This window comes from Linepithema humile, chromosome 1 (assembly GCF_040581485.1).
Source record: "Linepithema humile isolate Giens D197 chromosome 1, Lhum_UNIL_v1.0, whole genome shotgun sequence".
Lineage (NCBI taxonomy): Eukaryota > Metazoa > Arthropoda > Insecta > Hymenoptera > Formicidae > Linepithema > Linepithema humile.
Window position 1 is genome coordinate 17,508,992 of NC_090128.1, and position 21,085 is coordinate 17,530,076.

A 21,085-nucleotide genomic window follows, 5' to 3' on the forward strand; every position below is an offset into this window, starting at 1 on the left:
GCCAGGAGCCCTATTAGACCACATTTCATTATTCTTTCTATATTTCTTTTATACATATGTGATGTCATTTGCAGACATGTTAGTAATATTTTATTTATCTATGAATATGTGACGGGACAGAGAGTTAGCACGAGATAATTAATTTTTATTTGAAATTTTATTTAATATATATATGTAGAATAAATCTTAATATAAAATTATCACAATATAACTAGTCAATATATTATTACAATGTTATCACATAAATTAGATTTAAAAAATTATTATTAATAATAATAATAAATCAATAATAAAAAATATATAATAAAAATATAAATAAAAAATTAAAAAATAATAAAAATATAGTCAAAAATAATAAAAATATAAATAAAAAATAAAAATATAAGTATATAGTATAAAATTATTCAAATGTAAATTAGCTATGTTGACCCAGAGCCAGGTGTTAGTTGCTCAAAAAAATAATAATTAACCAAATTATCAATTCAAACGTTTCGGCACATTTATTTCGGCCATCTTCAGTGATAACATAATAGAAAGTAAACAATCGTTACCGAGGAAACATGAAAGAATAAAAACAAATATGCTCCGCAAGGCTAACGCATATCGGTTAAAGAATTTGAACGCTCATTATAATATAAAATAAAATAAAATAAAATAATAATAAATTAATACTGCAACACAAAGTCGTCGTATAAGAAATGCAGGTTTCGCACATATTTATGTATGTCAATAGGTTCCAAAATTAAAAACGGAAAAGAGATCTTACTTGAAATGTCCAGGTTATAAATAATAAAATGTTACAGTAAACGGATAGATTGTCCACACAATGTGTCTCCAACTTCGAACATATATAAATCAGACTGTCCTAGTATGCGACATGCACAGCAACGCTCAAAAGACATTCTTCTTTTTTCTTTTTTTTTCCTTTTATGCTTTACAGATTGCAAACAATGAAAAGGTAGACAAATGATCGGTCAATCTATGAGAAAGATGAATAAAAGAAATAAAATAAAAATCTTTCGAATTCATTAAAAGCATTGAAAGAAATCTAGAGAGATGCGATGAAGACTTACAATGTTCCGTTAGAAACGAATCCATCCCGATTATCAACAATTTAGATAAAGTTAACAACAACAATAACCATATTTATAAAATGCTATTCAACTGGCTCGACTGTGTGTACATGCGATATATGATTGCGATAAATGTACTCGGTGAAATTTGTATAAATGCGATGTATGATTGTGATGCGAGAAGAGTATAAAGGTATGGCGAAATAAGTATAAAAGCAACGGTGAAATAAGTATAAAAGCAACGGTGAAATGAGTATAAAAGCAACGGTGAGATAAATATAAAAGCAACGGTGAGATAAGTATAAAAGCAACGGCGAAATATGATTGGCTTTGACGTGAGGCGTCTTAGTGCGATTGGCGGAACGATCGGCGCAAGCGCCGTGTGATCGAGTCGTAACAGTTGGCACACGACGGAGCGCCTGTCGGTGAGTGCGTTCGTAGAGTGTCGCGAGTTCGATAATAGATCGATGTGGACTGCTCGGTGGCGCGGATTGGTCGACGCGGTTTTTGCCTGCCGGACGGATTACAATTTGAAGTCCCGGCAAAGAAACGCAATATTTGGATCAGGAAGCCGATTACGCTCGGCGGGAGTACGAGAACGCTCGTACGAAGGCGGAATTAGAACGGCAATCCGGCTAGGTACACGGGAATGCCCGCTGCACGAAGATCGGTGCCTAGAGGAGCCTAGTACGTTCGGCGGGTATACGAGTACACTCGTATGCTGAGGCAAGAATACCGAGGACGTTCGGCGGTACACGAGAACGCTCGTGTGCTGGAAAAAGGCATAGAAGCCGAGTACGCTCGGCGGACTACGAGAACGCTCGTAGAGTGATGTTCGCTGTGTAGCAGCGAACAGGATCTGGTGAGAAAACGTACAGCCGGGCCTCTTTTATACCTCCCACACAGCACGAAAGTTTTCTACGAAAGTTTTATAGAAAGGTTACAAAAAAAGCTTTTAAAAAGGTTACTGATAGAAATGCAAAACATTACAAAAACCTTTCATGAAAACTTTTTCCGAAAACTTTAAAACACCTTACAAAAACATTTCCAAAAAATATTTATAAAAAAAAAAGAAAGAATACATGAAATATCATAAAAACATTTTAGAAACTATTCGAAAAATATTTTAGAAAACATTAAAAAATGGTTATTTGAAATATTTCATAATATATATTAAAAACCTTTCAGTAATATTTTCTAAAAAACTTAATAGAAATGTTATAACATCATTAAAAAAACCTGTTCAGAAAGCTTTCGAAAAATATTTTAAAATTATTCCAAAGAAAGCTTAATGAAAATATTTTTGAAAGGTTTATGTAATATTTATTAGAATGTTTTTTCCATAAATTCTATGTTTCTAAAAACTTTTTGAAAACATTACAGAAATATATCCAAATATATTTTAGAAAATATCATAGAAAGTTTTCTTGAAAAGGTTCTGGAAAGGTTATGAAAAGCTATCTGAAAGGTTTCTTTGAATAAATTTTAGCCCAAGTCAAAACAATTAGCTTATTCTTAAAACGTTAATGGGAACTGAATGAGCATAAAGCCTTTAATTATATTACAAACAATTGATTGTCTATCTTTTTTTCTATAAGAAAAATAAGCGTTTTTTTTCACAGCTCCCGAACAACATTCATTAATTATTTAATTATCAGCGTTTGTCTAACTAGTTTGTTTATACAATTTTTGTATAACTTTTTACGAGCAATCGAATGGGTTATTAAGCATAACGGTATGCGATAGTCATATTTTTTCACGTGTAGGCTTTTTGACCGATGCAAGAAATGTACGTGGCTATTTAGTTCCTAAGCCGGCCGAAAATGAACGTGCGTCACTAGCGTACGGCCTAGAGAAAGCGTCGTACGGCAAATGGCAGTGTGGCCTCTCTCAGGTTTCTCTCTGGTTGCATTAAATACTGTAAGTACATTACATTATAAATAGTGATTTTTACTGTGCTTTTAACCTTGCATGCTCTCAAAACTTTCTCCTGTGCATTCACAAATTTTTGTTTTCATGCATCGGTTCATACATCTAGCTTTGTTGTTTTTATTTATTATTTTGCATTGACTTATCTTTCTCTTATCTACAATCCTTTTCTTATTTCTTGCTTGTTATCTTTTCTCAATTCATATTTTATGATATTCAAATTTTAAATATTTGTTTCATATTTACAGTTTCTGCATCAATCGCATATAGCGTTATAACATCAAAATAGATTTCCATTTTTGCCTGAATTTGCTGCTTGCTATCTGTATCGGAAACTCTGTGTAAGTGTAATCTATATATACATATTATTTCATACATTAATTTAATTAACTTAAAAATTGTAATATTGGCTCAAATTATTCAAATAAATTATTAACAACAAGCTACAGAGCCCAAGCTGGATTTTCGTGCTTAATTTATTGATATATTATAACAAACAATGTTTAGGTCGATCTAGACGTTTCGACCATTGGTTGTGGTCATCTTCAGTAGTTAGTTCTTATAAAATTCGGAACATATTAATAAAATCTTCTTACATTCGTTACTTATAAAACTAATTTCGGATATTACAATAAATCTTATTCGTTACTTTTAAAATTGTTTAGATGGACATCATCTCTTGAAAGTCATGCCCCTTCCAATAACAGCAATCTTTATATTATCAGGAAGGAAAACGATGTCGTGTTTTACATTATTATCGTTTTCCTTCCTGATAATATAAAGATTGCTGTTATTGGAAGGGGCATGACTTTCAAGAGATGATGTCCATCTAAACAATTTTAAAAGTAACGAATAAGAAGATTTATTGTAATATCCGAAATTAGTTTTATAAGTAACGAATGTAAGAAGATTTTATTAATATGTTCCGAATTTTATAAGAACTAACTACTGAAGATGACCACAACCAATGGTCGAAACGTCTAGATCGACCTAAACATTGTTTGTTATAATATATCAATAAATTAAGCACGAAAATCCAGCATGGGCTCTGTAGCTTGTTGTTAATAATTTATTAATTTAATTATTAAACAAATATTATAAAGTAACTACTAAATTTAATTAGGTTTTGAAGTTTTCATGCATATATTTTATAGTTTTAATTTTTACAATACAAAAGTTAAATAATTATTAGAAAGAACTATTTTGTGATCTTTTAACATAATAAAATGTTTATATTTATAAATCTATTACATTTTAAATAAGTTACAAAGTCATTTTTCTTCTTTACTTTTCTAAAATTGATCACTTTTATCCAGTCTATTTATGAATGATAAATATAAAGTAAAATATGCATCTTTATATCTGGCTTTCAGTAAATGCTAAAGAAAAATTACAAAATAGAAAAATAATTTGTGTGTGTGTTATGTAGTTTTTCCTTCTCTCCACTTATTACATATTTTTCATTTTTTCTACAAAACATCATAGAAGTTTGACTCAAAGTTGTCAAAATATATACTAATTTTAGTAAATATCTAAAGTAAATTAGGTTTGGTTGGGTAGATGTGTGTGTTTGTGTGTGCATAGCAAGCATTTTTAACGTCTAAACTAGAATAATCTCTTAAATTAGGCCGATCAATTTATTCGCCGTATCTTTGCCAGATTATAATAAATTGTAAAGTGTAAGGCATACATTTTTACATTTTTTTTATTATTGTTAAAAAGCACTAAAGCATTTTTTTCTGGGCCTTTTCAAAAGCAAGAGCTCAAGACTAAAAGCGTTTCACTCGGAAAAAAGTACAACTTCGTTGTTTTTGCGACTAGAACGGTTATTAAAGGACTTTTTTCAACTACTTTTATCACTCTAAATCAGAATATGTAGTTATTTTTCAACAATTTTACATATTTCAAAAGTTATAAATAAATAATTATATATTGTCTTTTTTTGTTGCAAAAACAATTAGTTAATTTTTTCAACCACGTTAAATTGTTAAAAGGACTTATTTCTTTAATCACCCTTATGCCCGATTCCATCAACGTAGATTAACTTTAATCTCAGTTCAACTTACTCTTCATCTTTTTCTAGTTCTAAGAATTAGAAAAAGATAAAGAGTAAGTTGAACTGACAAGTAACACTACCCAAATGTAAATCACCGATTTTGATAATTTTTGAATATGTTGTAGTAGACGTAAAAATAAGACATACGTATTTTTTTTTATCGGCGGAAAACCATATTTACACCCCTTTACACCCCTTTAAATTTATGGGTATCGATTTAATTGTTTTGTATATAAGGATTTAGTATTTTCGGCCCGAACCAAATAAAATAGTTGCATCATCAAGAGATATGAAAAATGGAAAATTTTCGACTCGGTTCGATCATTTTTAGGGGGTAAACCACCTCCTGTATTTGAAACAAAAATTTTAAAAATGCCCAGATAATTGCAAATTTTATTCAAAAATTTTGAAAAAAATATATGTTACACTCGCATCCAAAACAAAAGTGAGACTGTTTGAGGATTTAAGGGTGACCACCCTTTTATCGAATTTCTTACGTAACATTTAAATTTATTCCGAAATAATGGTAAACAGTTTCATTTATCGTCAAATTAATTAATATTTACAAATTATAGTCTGATCAACCCTTCAATTCTATAAGGGGTGAGGAAAAACCTACCCTTAATAAGAGTAAGAAACCAGGATCGCGGCTCTTAGCATTACCCAGGATCACGACGGGGACGTGGCCGCGTGGATCCCATTTTATTTTATTTTTTTGGTTTTTTTGGTTTTTTGTTTTTTTTATTTGTTTATTGTTTTGTAATTTTTTTGTGTTTTTATTTGTATGTTGTTTTTTAATTTTTATATTTGTATTTTAACAATTAAAAAAAATTAAATTAATTAAACGTTACATTATAACTAACTTTAGTAATATTAATTAATGGCTATTCTTTATAGTCTTTACAATAATGAGGGACGCTTTGATTGCTGGGATCAAAAAAATGAGTAAAACATATATAATGTGTACACCAAGCGCACCTAATTAAAGCATTATCTTCACAATACTTGCAAGATGTATCACAATTTTCAAAACAGTATCGGACAGGAGTCTTGCATTTAGGTGGTTTTTCTTGAATATACCCACTTTTATACCATGCATATTTAAACATGTTTACAAACCTGGCTGAAGAAAACTGGTTATGAATCAGCGACTGAAGTTTTAATACATTGTTTCTTGCATGTAAATTGACATCAAAGCCATACAAAATTACCAGATCTGAAAAATGTTTTAAAAAATTTTTCCATGGTCTGAATCCATAAACATCTAGGGGTTGAATCATACCAGTTGTCCCAGCAGGAATTGTAAAAATATTGACATCTTTGCCTTCTAGACAAACGTTGTCAAAATTTTTCTTTGTTTGTCCTGTCCACGAATCTAAACATAAAACCGATTGTTTATCAACCACAGATAAGTAAATATCTTTGTACCATTGAACTGCCAGGTCAGATGATAATTTCCCAGATTTTGAAGGTACTACGACAATATTTTCTGCTTTATATATGTTCATTTCAACAACAGGTCCAAACTGCCCACCCGTTTCTTGTAAAACAATAAATAAAGGCGACTTGAGTAATCCACTAGCTGATACAATCGGTTGTATGGTATAGCTATGTGTTAATGAATTCTTCGATTGTGTTAAACATTCAACTTTTGCTGTTCCTTTGAAAGATAATGTTCGTCCTGCATGTGATTCATAATTAAAACCAGACTGATCTGAATTATAAACATTGTCAGCTCCTAATAATGAGATTTGCTCCCTAATTTTGGATACAAATTGATTTGCTTCTTGTACTAAATCATCTTTCTTTGATAAGAGCGTTTGGGTAGTGAATTTATTAATTTTTCTGGATACGATTCCGTGTTTTATTTTAAAATTGTGAATCCACTTTGATGAAGCCGAGAAACTTTCTTCTTTGAAATATGAATGCCTCCGTCGCCAGGCGAGCGCTCCTCACTCCTTAGCTCGCGGCTTTTGTTTACATGAGATGCTCCGGGGCCCATTTCTCACATTCACATTCACATCCTGCAGTCCATATTTCAAAGAAGAAAGTTTCTCGGACAATCGCGTTGATCGTTAAGGGTTTCAACGGTGTTCTAATCTCGATTAAATTAATTTAAAAATCAGTAAACACCTTAAGCTCACCAATTACGTATTTTTATACCGAATACGTATACAAAAAAATGACGATGAATGTAAGAAACATTTTAAAATTGTTACAAGAAGCTTTTAATTATCCACAATATAATATTGATTCAGCTATTAATGATGATGAGAGAGCTTTTGCGTCACAATTGGAGAATATAATTAAAGACTCCATTGATTTTGCCTTGATATTTGAAAGTTATACTACTTTATGTTACGAAGATAATACTGCGCTTCCTGAAATCCATGCAATTGAAGAAGATTTCCAAGATGATTATAACGCTATTATTAATAATAATAAAAAAGTTAAAAACATGATAGATTTCGAATATAAAGAAAAAGCTGTTCAATATTGGCATTCTGGTACAAAAAAAAATTTAAAATTTGAATGTGTACAAAGTAAATTTAAAAAAGTTCAAAATATTACAATGTTATATAGATGGGAAAAGCAAGTAAAAGAAGGTGGCACAAGAAACGAGAAATTATTGGAAATTAGCAAATATGTCATGAAACAGTTTCAAAATGCACATTTGAAGTCAATACCAATTCATGATATTGATATTAAGAGATGGGCTTTAAATGCAAGAAATGAAGTACAACTACCTCGAGAATTTTTCACGGCTTCATCAAAGTGGATTCACAATTTTAAAATAAAACACGGAATCGTATCCAGAAAAATTAATAAATTCACTACCCAAACGCTCTTATCAAAGAAAGATGATTTAGTACAAGAAGCAAATCAATTTGTATCCAAAATTAGGGAGCAAATCTCATTATTAGGAGCTGACAATGTTTATAATTCAGATCAGTCTGGTTTTAATTATGAATCACATGCAGGACGAACATTATCTTTCAAAGGAACAGCAAAAGTTGAATGTTTAACACAATCGAAGAATTCATTAACACATAGCTATACCATACAACCGATTGTATCAGCTAGTGGATTACTCAAGTCGCCTTTATTTATTGTTTTACAAGAAACGGGTGGGCAGTTTGGACCTGTTGTTGAAATGAACATATATAAAGCAGAAAATATTGTCGTAGTACCTTCAAAATCTGGGAAATTATCATCTGACCTGGCAGTTCAATGGTACAAAGATATTTACTTATCTGTGGTTGATAAACAATCGGTTTTATGTTTAGATTCGTGGACAGGACAAACAAAGAAAAATTTTGACAACGTTTGTCTAGAAGGCAAAGATGTCAATATTTTTACAATTCCTGCTGGGACAACTGGTATGATTCAACCCCTAGATGTTTATGGATTCAGACCATGGAAAAATTTTTTAAAACATTTTTCAGATCTGGTAATTTTGTATGGCTTTGATGTCAATTTACATGCAAGAAACAATGTATTAAAACTTCAGTCGCTGATTCATAACCAGTTTTCTTCAGCCAGGTTTGTAAACATGTTTAAATATGCATGGTATAAAAGTGGGTATATTCAAGAAAAACCACCTAAATGCAAGACTCCTGTCCGATACTGTTTTGAAAATTGTGATACATCTTGCAAGTATTGTGAAGATAATGCTTTAATTAGGTGCGCTTGGTGTACACATTATATATGTTTTACTCATTTTTTTGATCCCAGCAATCAAAGCGTCCCTCATTATTGTAAAGACTATAAAGAATAGCCATTAATTAATATTACTAAAGTTAGTTATAATGTAACGTTTAATTAATTTAATTTTTTTTAATTGTTAAAATACAAATATAAAAATTAAAAAACAACATACAAATAAAAACACAAAAAAATTACAAAACAATAAACAAATAAAAAAAACAAAAAACCAAAAAAACCAAAAAAATAAAATAAAATGGGATCCACGCGGCCACGTCCCCGTCGTGATCCTGGGTAATGCTAAGAGCCGCGATCCTGGTTTCTTACTCTTATTAAGGGTAGGTTTTTCCTCACCCCTTATAGAATTGAAGGGTTGATCAGACTATAATTTGTAAATATTAATTAATTTGACGATAAATGAAACTGTTTACCATTATTTCGGAATAAATTTAAATGTTACGTAAGAAATTCGATAAAAGGGTGGTCACCCTTAAATCCTCAAACAGTCTCACTTTTGTTTTGGATGCGAGTGTAACATATATTTTTTTCAAAATTTTTGAATAAAATTTGCAATTATCTGGGCATTTTTAAAATTTTTGTTTCAAATACAGGGGGTGGTTTACCCCCTAAAAATGATCGAACCGAGTCGAAAATTTTCCATTTTTCATATCTCTTGATGATGCAACTATTTTATTTGGTTCGGGCCGAAAATACTAAATCCTTATATACAAAACAATTAAATCGATACCCATAAATTTAAAGGGGTGTAAAGGGGTGTAAATATGGTTTTCCGCCGATAAAAAAAAATACGTATGTCTTATTTTTACGTCTACTACAACATATTCAAAAATTATCAAAATCGGTGATTTACATTTGGGTAGTGTTACTTGTGAGATTAAAGTTAATCTACATTGGTGGAATCGGGCATTAAAGTTTAAGCGAGTGAAAGATAAATTAACTAATTGATTCTGCAACATTTAAAACACAATAATTAATTATTTATTTATAACTTTTGAAATATGTAAAATTGTTGAAAAATAACTTTACATTCTGCTTTAGAGTGGTAGAAGTAGTCGAGAAAAGTGGTTTAATGACCGTTGTAAGTGCAAAAACATCAGAGTTACTGCACTTTTTCCCGAGTAAAACAGTTTTAGTCTCGAGCGCTCACTTTTGAAAAAGATCCGAATTTCAATGATCAAGAGTCAAACTGTTTCACTCAGGAAAAAGTGCAACAACTTTGTTGTTTTTGCACATACAACGGTCATTTAACCACTTTTCTCGACTAATTCTACCATTCTACATCAGAATGTAAAGTTATTTTTCAACAATTTTGCATATTTTAAAAGTTATAAATAAATAATCAATTAGTTTATTTTTTTTAACCATGTAATTGTTAAAAGTACTTTATTCTTTAATCACCCTTGACGTTTGAACGTATTAAGAAACTCTATCGAGAAAACTTTCATGAAAGGTTTTTGAATCATTTCAAAGAAAGCTTTATGAAAATATATTGCAAAGGTTTATAATATATTATTTCAAAGCCCCTAGAGAAAAACAGCGAATTCAATTCGACCCGATTTACCTGATACGAAGAGATTTTTAGGATCTATTTCGGGGCAGTTTCCGGAGCTTGCAAACTTGATTTCGAGATCGATTTCGTTGCAGTTTCGTATGCAATGTTGAATTCAACATAAATATATATGTAGACAATTTGAAAATGTGTATCAGCTCACTTATTTCATCGATTTTTTTGGTGTTCTGCAGCAATTGAAAAGTAGTTACTTTTATTGAGTAGTTTGAGTTTTTTTTTAGTACACATTTTATTGGGTATTTTGTGCAACTTTTTTAAAATATACATTTTATTTATTAGTTTGAGAAATGGATGGATTTTGCAAGCATGTTCTTCTAGAAGGTTACTGTATAGTAAAAAAAGAAATCGTACAATAGTTTAATGATTTCATCTTAGAATGTTACAACTAATACCAATTTCAAAATTTCATCGGTTATTTTGTTGTTGTCTTGAGTAGACATTTTATTGAGTAGTTGTATAAGGCATGTTTTTTAAGCATGTCTTAACAATCTTAGTGTATAATCGAAGAAGAGCGATTGTAATATAGTATAATAATTTTATCTGCAGAATAGCTTTAAAATGCCAAGAAAAAGAAAAGCGAAAGATAATCCTATATCCGAAAGACATATTAGAAGATTAGCACGTCAACGTATGGAAGAAGATTTACGTGATATTGATACATTTTCAACTTCTAGTCAAGATAATGATTCTGAAAATGAAGAAGTACATACCACATTTTCAATGGAAATTGAAAATACGTCGGTTGTAGAAAATAAAAATATTAGTTCCAAATCGGCAGTAGAAGGTACCGTATCCGAACAATCGTCTATGCAAAGTGAAAATTTGCAACCACAAATTCAAAGTGACACCCAATCTCCAATAATCAATGTTGTACCGCATATATGCTACATCGATTCAAATTATACATACGAAAGTGACAACTCTGACGTTCAACAATTAAACGCAGATGCTTCTGTCTTACATCATTCAGATGGTGAAAATAGTAATGATTTAGACGATGAGAGTGGTATCTCTGAGGATGACGTTTATCGTTATAGCGATAGTGACGCAGAAAGCATTCCTGACATCGAAAGTAATGACGATGAAGATGTGTATGACTTTTTTAATCTAGTGACAAAGGATGATAAGTTTCGAAAAGAAATTGCTGAATGGGCAATACATTTTCAAATAAAACATAACGCTATTGCTGCATTATTAATCATTCTAAAGAAATATACCGATACGGTTTTTCCCAAAGACTCTCGTACTTTATTAAAAACACCTAGAATGACAAATATTGTTAATATGGAAAATGGACAATACTGTCACTTGGGAGTTAAAAATTTTGTTCAAACAGTAATCGAATGTAGAATTTTACTCAAACACAAATTTGATAGCGTTAATCTTTCCGTTAATATTGATGGTGCTCCGATTACAGGAAGATCAAATGAAAAAGGTCTATGGCTAATTTTACTGAAAGATCTTTTTTTAAATATTGTACACCTTTCTGGAGTTTATTATGGTGAACACAAACCTGAAGATCAAAACAATCTGTTAAGATCGTTCGTAGAAGAAGCGAGAAACAACTTATAAATGATGGATTCTTGCATAATGGCAAAATGTACAAAGTCTTCATTAAAATTATCAATTGCGATGCTCCGGCTAAATCGTACGTTTTGTGCACAAAGTATCCCTCTGGCTATTTTAGCTGTAGTAAATGTGTTATTGAGGGTGATTACGAAAACTGTGTATGCTTTCCAGTGAAAACCTTTAAAAGTCTTTTGAAGCTATGTAACGATTTACTAAGATCTGATAATGATTTTCAAAATTTAAAGTATTTAGGCGATTATCAACGTGGATCTACAATTTTAAATGAATTGCCTAAAGTAGGCTTAGTTTCCAATGTAACTTTAGATTGTATGCACTTGGTTTATCTTGGTGTTATGAAACAGTTAATACGACATTGGATTGGTGATAAAGGCAGAAGGAGTAAAATGTATAAACTATCTGCAGAACAAATAGCATTAGTTTCAGAAAGGTTAGAAAATTTAAAGTATGTACTACCTTTCGAATTTAACAGACGCTCAAGATCATTAAAATATTATAAATTTTGGAAGGCCACTGAATTCAGACATTTTCTGATTTACTTTGGTCCGGTTGTATTGAAAGATATTTTGAAATCAAAAGTTTACGAACATTTTTTAAAATTACACACTGCGATTGTTATATTGTCAAATAAAGTGCTAATACAAAACATTGAAAATATTAAATTTGCTGAAAATTTATTACTTTATTTTGTTTACGATTTTCAAAAGATTTATGGTCGTGAAAATGTAACATATAATGTTCACAATTTGATACATTTAAGTAAGGATGTACAAAAGTTTGGTCCTCTCGATTTCTACAGCACCCTCCCATTTGAAAATTATATTTGCTCTTTAAAAAAATTTATTAGAAAAGGAGAGAAGCCATTGCAACAACTTGCAAGAAGAATTGGAGAGTATGAATTAGTTCATAATTTTAAAAAGTGCTTTGATAATAATGATATTCGATTTGAGAAACAATATTATAATGGAATGTTAACTACCGATTGTCAATACGAATCGCAGTTTAAAATGTTAATAACACCATCATGTAAAATAGATATTAGTGATGACAGAAATAATTGTGTGATTTTAAAAAATGGATCTATTGTTAATATTTTGAATATTGCTAAAAGTAATGATATTGTATACATCATAGGAAAAAAGTTAAAGAATAAAAACCAATTATTCACCACAGATGGTTTATCAAGCGATTCTTTGGGCATTAAAATTGTAAAAGAGTCTGAAAACTGTATTAAAAGTTGGTCTTTAGATTGCATAAATGCTAAAGTATTTAAAATTCCCTGTGCGGGAAATGTTTATGTAACCAATCCGTTAATTCATACATTCAAAACATTTGAAAAATAAATTGTATATTAAATAAAATATGTTATAAAATATGTAATAATATATATAAAAAATTTTGAACAATATATGACTTATATATTTAGTTGTACGTAGATGTTTCTGTGTCTATTATCTTATGCCGACAAAACTCATAAAACAGATGCAAATAAAAAAGGTTACAATGATTTCCCATGTAGAAATCGACTCATTTTGACCTAAAAATCCAGCCATTTTTGACTTAAAAATCGAACCTTTTTCAACCTAAAAATCAAGCACTTTCGACATCGTAATCGACTATTTCTCGACCTACAGATTAATTCTTTTTCGAATTAGAAATCGAAAGCCTTTGCCAAGCTAGAAATCAATTCATTTTGATCTAAAAATCTAGCCATTTTCAATCTACAAATCGGATCTTTTTCAACTTAGAAATCGAAATCTTTCGGCTTCGAAATCGATCCTTTTTTGACCTACAAATTAAGCTCGTTTGGCCTCAAAATCAAAACATGTTGTAGAAAGACATAAATATATTTGAGAAAATCTTAGAACAACCTTACGTAAAAAGACTCTGGAAAGATTACTAAAACATATCTGTAACTTTTCTTTTAATATATTTATACACCAATTAAAAACATTTTTTTAAAACGTGAGAAAATCATTAATAAAACATTTCCTAGCAGTTTTCATGAAAGATTTTTATTTGGTTTCAAAGAAAGTTTTAAAAAAATATCTTAAAAAGTTCTATGCAATATTTTTTTCTAAACAGTATTGCTATAAATTATCTTATACAAACAACTTTATTGATATGATATGATTTTCTATAAAAAAAATCAAATAATATTTTTATCGATGTATTTTTATTGTTTTAATGTGAAATATTGTTATCAACAATAATAAAATAAATTTATAAGTATTTCTGCATAAAGTGACTAGAAACAAGATAATAATGTTGACTTTTTTGACTCTGTTTTGCCTTTATTCATAATATTAGTTGCAGTACCTAATTATCATGTAATCGATGCGTTATGAAATTTTTTTTAATTTAAAAGATTAATCTAGTTAAAACAAATCGCATTAAAATTCTCTCAGTGAAGTTGTATATTTAATCTATTAAAAAATTTTAATATCCTACTCTACACTTTCCAATTAGTTGAAAGTCTGGTTAATAATAGTTACGATAAGTCAACTGATTTCGTCACTCAATTATTATTATAAATAAAACACGAACCAAATCTTACCCTGTGTAAATATATATAGGGCGTCCCATTTTAAATTACGCATTGATTCGTCTCATTATTCGTTGCATAAAAGTATTAAGGTAAAATTACCGAAAACTGAATATTTTATATGAAATTTTATATTTTATGACAAAATACTGCAAAATTCAAACTTTATAACTCGAAAAGTACTTAACAAAAATAAACTTTATTATAGTGTTTTGAAAAGCTCTTGCTATCAGCTATTAGATTCTGAAATCAAAAATATAGTGTTCCATTTAAAAAAATCAATGTGACCTTAATCTTACCTTAACGACATTACTCAAGATCAAATCAGTGATACCTTCTTATGTCCCCCTCCGATCCATACAACTTTTGTTTGAAACATTTTTCCATACCTATCATAGTTTTCGAGAAATCTTAATGCGTAATTTAAAATGAGACGCCCTGTATATACATATATAGAACCTAGACACAGCATGTAGTCACGTAAGTCACTTTTCATATTTCCTACATTTTTACATTAGAATTGTTAGGTTAAGTTAAATAAATGGTAGGTAACAATTTGAAAAACGGTGATATTTAGGTTATAAAAATTATATTTTAAACAAAACCTTTAAATTTAAAAAACTAATTTTTAAAGACCACTTTTGGGTTATAAATTTGTAACTAATAAAGTATATATCTAAAATTTTATTGTACTATCTATTTATATACACAAAAAGACAAAAAAAAATGTGCCGAGGTTTGCGAGATATGGGTGCGACACACATACACATACACACGCGCACGCACATTCGTACTTACACCCGTTTATTTTAATAATATTTTAATCCCTATAACATGAAAACATATTTGTATGATGTTTTTTTAATAAAAAAAATTACTACCACTAAGCTTATTCAAGGAAGCAAAAAAAATAATTTTTAGAGCATCGGAATGTCCAAATCAATGAAAAAATAGTGCTGAATTGTTTGTTTAATGTTTTAGATAATTAGCAATGAAGGAGTATGTTATTATTCACGATTCTTCTAATAAAAAGAAAGTGTATCCTTCTTTGTGGATTACAGAGGATTTGAAACATGTTCGAATTCCTCCAGAAGGATCTGTAAATTTAAAACAATCTAAAATAGATAAGATTATCCCTAAAAATGATTGGGAAAAAATTCCCATATTAAAAATTATCAAAGAAAATGGTAATTTTTGAAATACATAATAAATATATAATTATTAAAGTAGGTATAAATTATTAATATAATTAATATAATTGTAGATAGTTACATAGAAGCTACTGAATTTTTGAATATTGATGGTATTTCTGAGTTAAGTGATGCAAATGATGCAATAAAATTAAAAACAAGTAGAGCTAAAAGAAAGAGTAAATCTATGAAAGATTATGTACAAGAACCATTGACAAAAAAAAGTAAGGTCGATAAAACATCTGCATCAAAATCTTTCAAAGATACTGATAAAAGTGATGAAAATGTAAATCAGAAAAACTCATACGTACCACCTACACTTAACGTAAACAATATGACAAGAGAAAGTAAGACGCAATGTGATAAAATTGACTTTAGTATTGATCATGATGATAGTGATGAGTATAACTCACGCGAACATTCTGATGATAACAGCATTACTTCAGGTGAGATCAAAATGGAATTGCCAAGATACAAATCATCAGATGTTAATTCATCGTACAATAAATTACTTACGGCGTCTGATAAAAGAAGTCTCGCAAGTACTATAGAATGTAAGTAGTCCATAAAATATGTAGTAATAAAATTATTTTGATTTGAAAATATTGCTAAAACTTTACTTGCATGAATAAAGCTACGTTTCATCGAATTATTACACCGTAAAAAGTACCAAGGGAGAATTATTACCGAGAGCGTTAAACTTTCGCGTTACATCGTTTGTAATTGTTAGCTTCCCTCGCATTCGTATTAATTATAAGATCGTAAAATTGAAACTTACGTTCAACGATGTTAAATCACGTGTTGCATATAAAGATAATATAACACTGTATGTGAGAAAGTACAGTAATACATTTAATACATTTTTCATATCGTTCAACGCAAGTTACAAGATTATCAGCCTTAAATGATGTAGGCGGTTTCAATCGGTACTTTTTACGGTGTACAAGACAATTTTCAACTAACTTATATTGCATATTTTTTTAAGCTGGTCCATCCATTGATTCGGATGATGGAATGTCGGGTCAAAAAATTTTACAAAAGCCTGAAAGTGTAGAGTCAAAAATTGTTGAACCTACTAATTCACAGTTATTAGAAGTATTACGTAATATATCAAGTAATAATATATTAACAGTTGTAGTATTATAATAATAATAATATAGTACAAAATTGATAACATTTTTTACAAGACTATATAATGTAAAAAATTTTTTTTTTTTTTTAGAAAAGCAAACAAAACTATTAAAAAATCTACATCAGTTGTCGTTGAAACAAGAAAACACTGACAAATTAATAAAATCACTTAAGGTGTCAAATGAAATGAGAGCTACGTCAAATACTCCAATTTCTTCAGTTACACAGCAAAAATTATGTGAGGAATATTTTCCTATTGGTGATCCTAACAAGACCATACAAAAACTAGAGCAAAAATTGATGCGTAAGAATTTCACTTTAAATGTGGTAAGTACAGACTTTTTCTAAAAACACACTATAATTCAATTCTTCAAAACCTCAAAACATATGTTTTTTAACTTATATCTTTTTTTTCGAAACCTAAAAAATATACTATCACAAAAGCTTTCTCTAGGAGGAAACAATAATGTTAAAAAAATAGTACACAATATTATGTGATAGGTACAGTCAGCGGCGATTAATTCTGTCACCCCCCCCGTTTGAAAATATTTTGTGCGCGAACGAAATGTGACAACAGCGCGTATGCGATCAGCCGTGATTTGAACACACCCACTGCTCAAACTACAGCTTATCCCATACGCGCTGTTGCCACATTTTGTTCGCGCGCAAAATATTTTCAAACGGGGGGTGACAGAATTAATCGCCGCTGACTGTACATAGAATAATTATAAAATTACATTTTCCATATAGGTGTGTCTTGTACTAAATGTGAATTGCACAATACCAATATACCTGTGTATACAAACCTGTGTATACAAACATGCATATAGGTAATTAAAAAAAGTGGTGCAAGAATGCTATAATATCTTGATGCTTTACTAATCTTTGTACAATTACATTACAATTATATTGAACGAAATTGATGCATCTTTCCATTTCGCTACTGCCACCGCTTTCACACTTTATCATATGCATGCTTATCTTGTATGATGCGATTTCTCTTATTTTATATACATTTGAAAAAAATGTCTATGCAAAACTTTCACTATCCTGTTAAAATTATTTATATATGATACACATAATTTTTAAGTAAAAATTGCTATTGCAAATATTATGTTCTACTTACGAACAAAAGTCACGTTTAAAATCATAAATATGCGCGTAAATAAAATAATTCATCGATATGTTTTAGATGTTTGGATTTTACCTTTTATGGTATTTTAAATGGTTGATTGGTTTCATTAAATAATATAAAGCTTACAAATTTTAATTTTTATATAGAAAATACTAAGTTTGTATATAACTATTTTTCAGATTGATTATATGAAAAGTATTGGAGGAAATAATGAGGGTAATTTTATTAGCAACATTTTCCAAAGAACCATACTAGATAGTGCGTTAAAAAATTACAGCTTTGTTGGTCAAAAGATTAATCAGGAAACTAAAATAAAGAATGAAAGTTTTAAGGAGTTATCTTTTTGTAAATGCATGTTTGGTACGAATTGAATATATATAATTGGGCATTGTAAGAATAAGAGGTACCATAACATTAAATTTAAATTTAAAATTTTTTTTAGAGGCAGCTAAACAATTATTTCCGGCAATCACTGAAGAAGCCATAAAAAAAAAAATATCTAGTTATCTGGACTCAAAACAAACTCGTTTGAAACGTGTAGGGTAAGTTAATAATAATTTTCCACGTATTTATAGAAAATCGTTCCAAACTTATCAATTAGTAAATAACTTTTAAAGTTAACAAAAAAGTCTAAAGAATCATCTTTTTATACAAAGTATAACATCTCTAAACTATTGAAATTTTTCAAACTTAAAAGGGATTCTCAGTATTTTAATCGCCGATAAAAGTGTATTATTATACTTAGAAATTTGTTTAAAATAAATATAAATTAAATATTTTGACATTAAGATTGATGATAAATTTGAATCGCGGTAGTAATTTTAAAATAATAAATTAAATTCAAATTTGAATTAAAATTCATAATAAATTACACAAAAAAATTTCTTTACAGCACGCCGTCAAGAAAGGCATTTACTCCCCTTCAACTCTCGTCATTAGCAGATGAAGATAGCGAATAATATTATACGAAGTATTATTTATATAATTTATATTAGTATGTAAGAAGATAAGACTTTATGGATTTTAAAATTAAACTTTTATAATTTAAGAGTAACGTTGTCGAATTAGAAAAATGATATATCATAATATTGAAAGGTTTTGTTTTTAAAAAAAATTGTCTTTACTATTTTATTCAGCTAATGTTTAAAGTACTATTATGTAAAGTATTAATGATGCATATTTTTTATAATTATATAATGTACTAATGATTTTGCCATAGTTATGTAGTAAAAATGTAATTCTAATAGAAACTGAAATTATAATTAATATTTGTGTTTTGTATTCGTTTTATAATAAAAAATAAAAAAAATTATTGGAAAGTCTCATTTTTTAAAGAATTGTTTTCTTCGCATTAACAGAGGAATGCAAAATCAACGTAAAAATCATTTATAGAAACATTTTTTGATAGGTTTCTGAAAAGATTTATAAAACATTTTAAAAAATGATGAAAGTGTGGTTTTTAAAACATTCTCAATTACATTTTTGGAAGCATTTCCAAACTGAATATTTCTTTAAATATATACCATATAAACTTAATCATATAATTTAAAAATATTTATCAATATAGGTTTCTACAATATTTTTAGATACTTTATGATGCATTCTAAAACGGTTATCTTCTCATATGTTAAAAACGTAAACCTCAAATTTTTTATTAGTGAGGTGGTATAAAAATTAAAATGTTTGGAAGCAAATTAAATCGACTTTTTTTTATAAAATAATGTATAAAAATATTTATAACAAACAAAACTATTCTATTATTAGCTTTCATAAAAAGATGTAAAATCTAAAAAAATTATATATATTACTTATAAATATTAACAAGAAAACATTTGAATATCGGTACAATATTTTTTGATAAATAGTAATTACAGAAATATTTATAAGATTCCAGTAACAATTTATAAAATAGTTTAAAAATCATTTTTAAAACGTGTCCAGCTATTTGCTTTTACGAGCTACTTTTAAAACAGTTTTCTTAAATAATACTATATATTTAAAAAAAATGTTTTTTAAACATTTACTGAAAGGTTTATAAAAGAATTTTGGAAGCATTACTGATAGATTAAAAACCGAACATATAATTATTTTAAAAACATTTTTTGAAAGGTTTTTTAAACAATTTATAACATACTTATAAAAATGTTTAAAGAATGGTTTTTAGAATGTTTCCAGATATTTTTTTGAAAGCTTTTACAAACTGCTTGTATAAATCTTTTTTAAAATGTTTCTATACACTTTGAAAAAACGTCTTTGAAACATTTATTGAAAGGTTTATAAAAGATTTTGGGAAACATTACTAATGGATTAAAAAACGGACATATAATCATTTTAAAAACATTTTTTGAAAGGTTTTTCAAACAATTTATAACATACTTATAAAAATGTTTAAAGAATGGTTTTTAGAACGTTTCCAGATATTTTTTTAAAAGCTTTTACATACTGCTTTAAAAAAAGGTTTTTTTAAATGTTTCTGTACACTTTGAAGGAATGTTTTTAAAATGTTTATGGAAAGGTTTATAAAAGATTTTTGAAAACATTACTGATAGATTCAAAAACGGACATTTAAACATTTTAGAAATATTTTTTTGAAAGCTTTTTTAAAGGTTTCAATCCTTTCATGAAACCTTTCAGAAACCTTATAGAAACCTTTCGTGCTGTGTGGGCTGGCTGGCGGCCGACTGACTTTGGATCGGCAAGCATCGGCGGTTTCGGCGGCGGGCCCCCACTAACGGAATTTCGGAACGGTCGGATGTGGGGGTCCGTTCGGCGCTTAACCGCCGTTGTTTTTGATGAAGTCTTATCGGCGCTCGATGCGCCCTTGGTGGGCTACGGACGATGGACGGTCCGTAACCGTAACGATGCAGCTTGCGGGCTGCACCGTTACAAGTTTTATCCATACTTTGGTGCCGATTTCGTATTCTTCCGCTTCTTGATATTTGTCTGCTTGTACTTTTCTCACAGCTGCTTTTCTTTTCAGGTGATTACTAACCTCTTCTATTTTTTGTTCCAGGTTCGTCTGCTCGGGTTCCTCCGGATACAGCGTTGGATCTAGTTCGAGGCTTAATTGTAATTCCAGGTGTAAATCGCTCGGATTACAACCCGTGCTACTGTGGACCGTATTATTGACAATTCTTTCGAAA

General features: G+C 29.2%; 1 protein-coding gene across 4 annotated transcripts; it reads left to right on the forward strand.

Annotated features, from left to right (window-relative positions):
* Positions 1-930: 930 nt before the first annotated feature.
* LOC136998143 (uncharacterized) lies at positions 931-20,562 on the forward strand. Of its 4 annotated transcripts, none has more exons than XM_067350520.1 (9): positions 931-2,993; positions 3,251-3,343; positions 10,901-15,673; positions 15,751-16,230; positions 16,662-16,790; positions 16,899-17,134; positions 18,122-18,302; positions 18,385-18,484; positions 18,835-20,562. In XM_067350520.1, the coding sequence occupies exons 3-9, from the start codon at positions 15,478-15,480 to the stop codon at positions 18,899-18,901; spliced, it is 1,389 nt and encodes a 462-aa protein (XP_067206621.1). In that variant the 5' UTR covers positions 931-2,993; positions 3,251-3,343; positions 10,901-15,477; the 3' UTR covers positions 18,902-20,562. The 4 variants fall into 4 exon arrangements, 3 of the variants coding, with proteins under 3 accessions (XP_067206621.1, XP_067206622.1, XP_067206619.1); XM_067350521.1 differs by having other exon boundaries at positions 932-2,993; positions 15,468-15,673; XR_010888779.1 differs by lacking the exons at positions 931-2,993; positions 3,251-3,343 and adding an exon at positions 17,558-17,637 and having other exon boundaries at positions 7,511-15,673.
* The last annotated feature ends 523 nt before the right edge of the window (positions 20,563-21,085 follow it).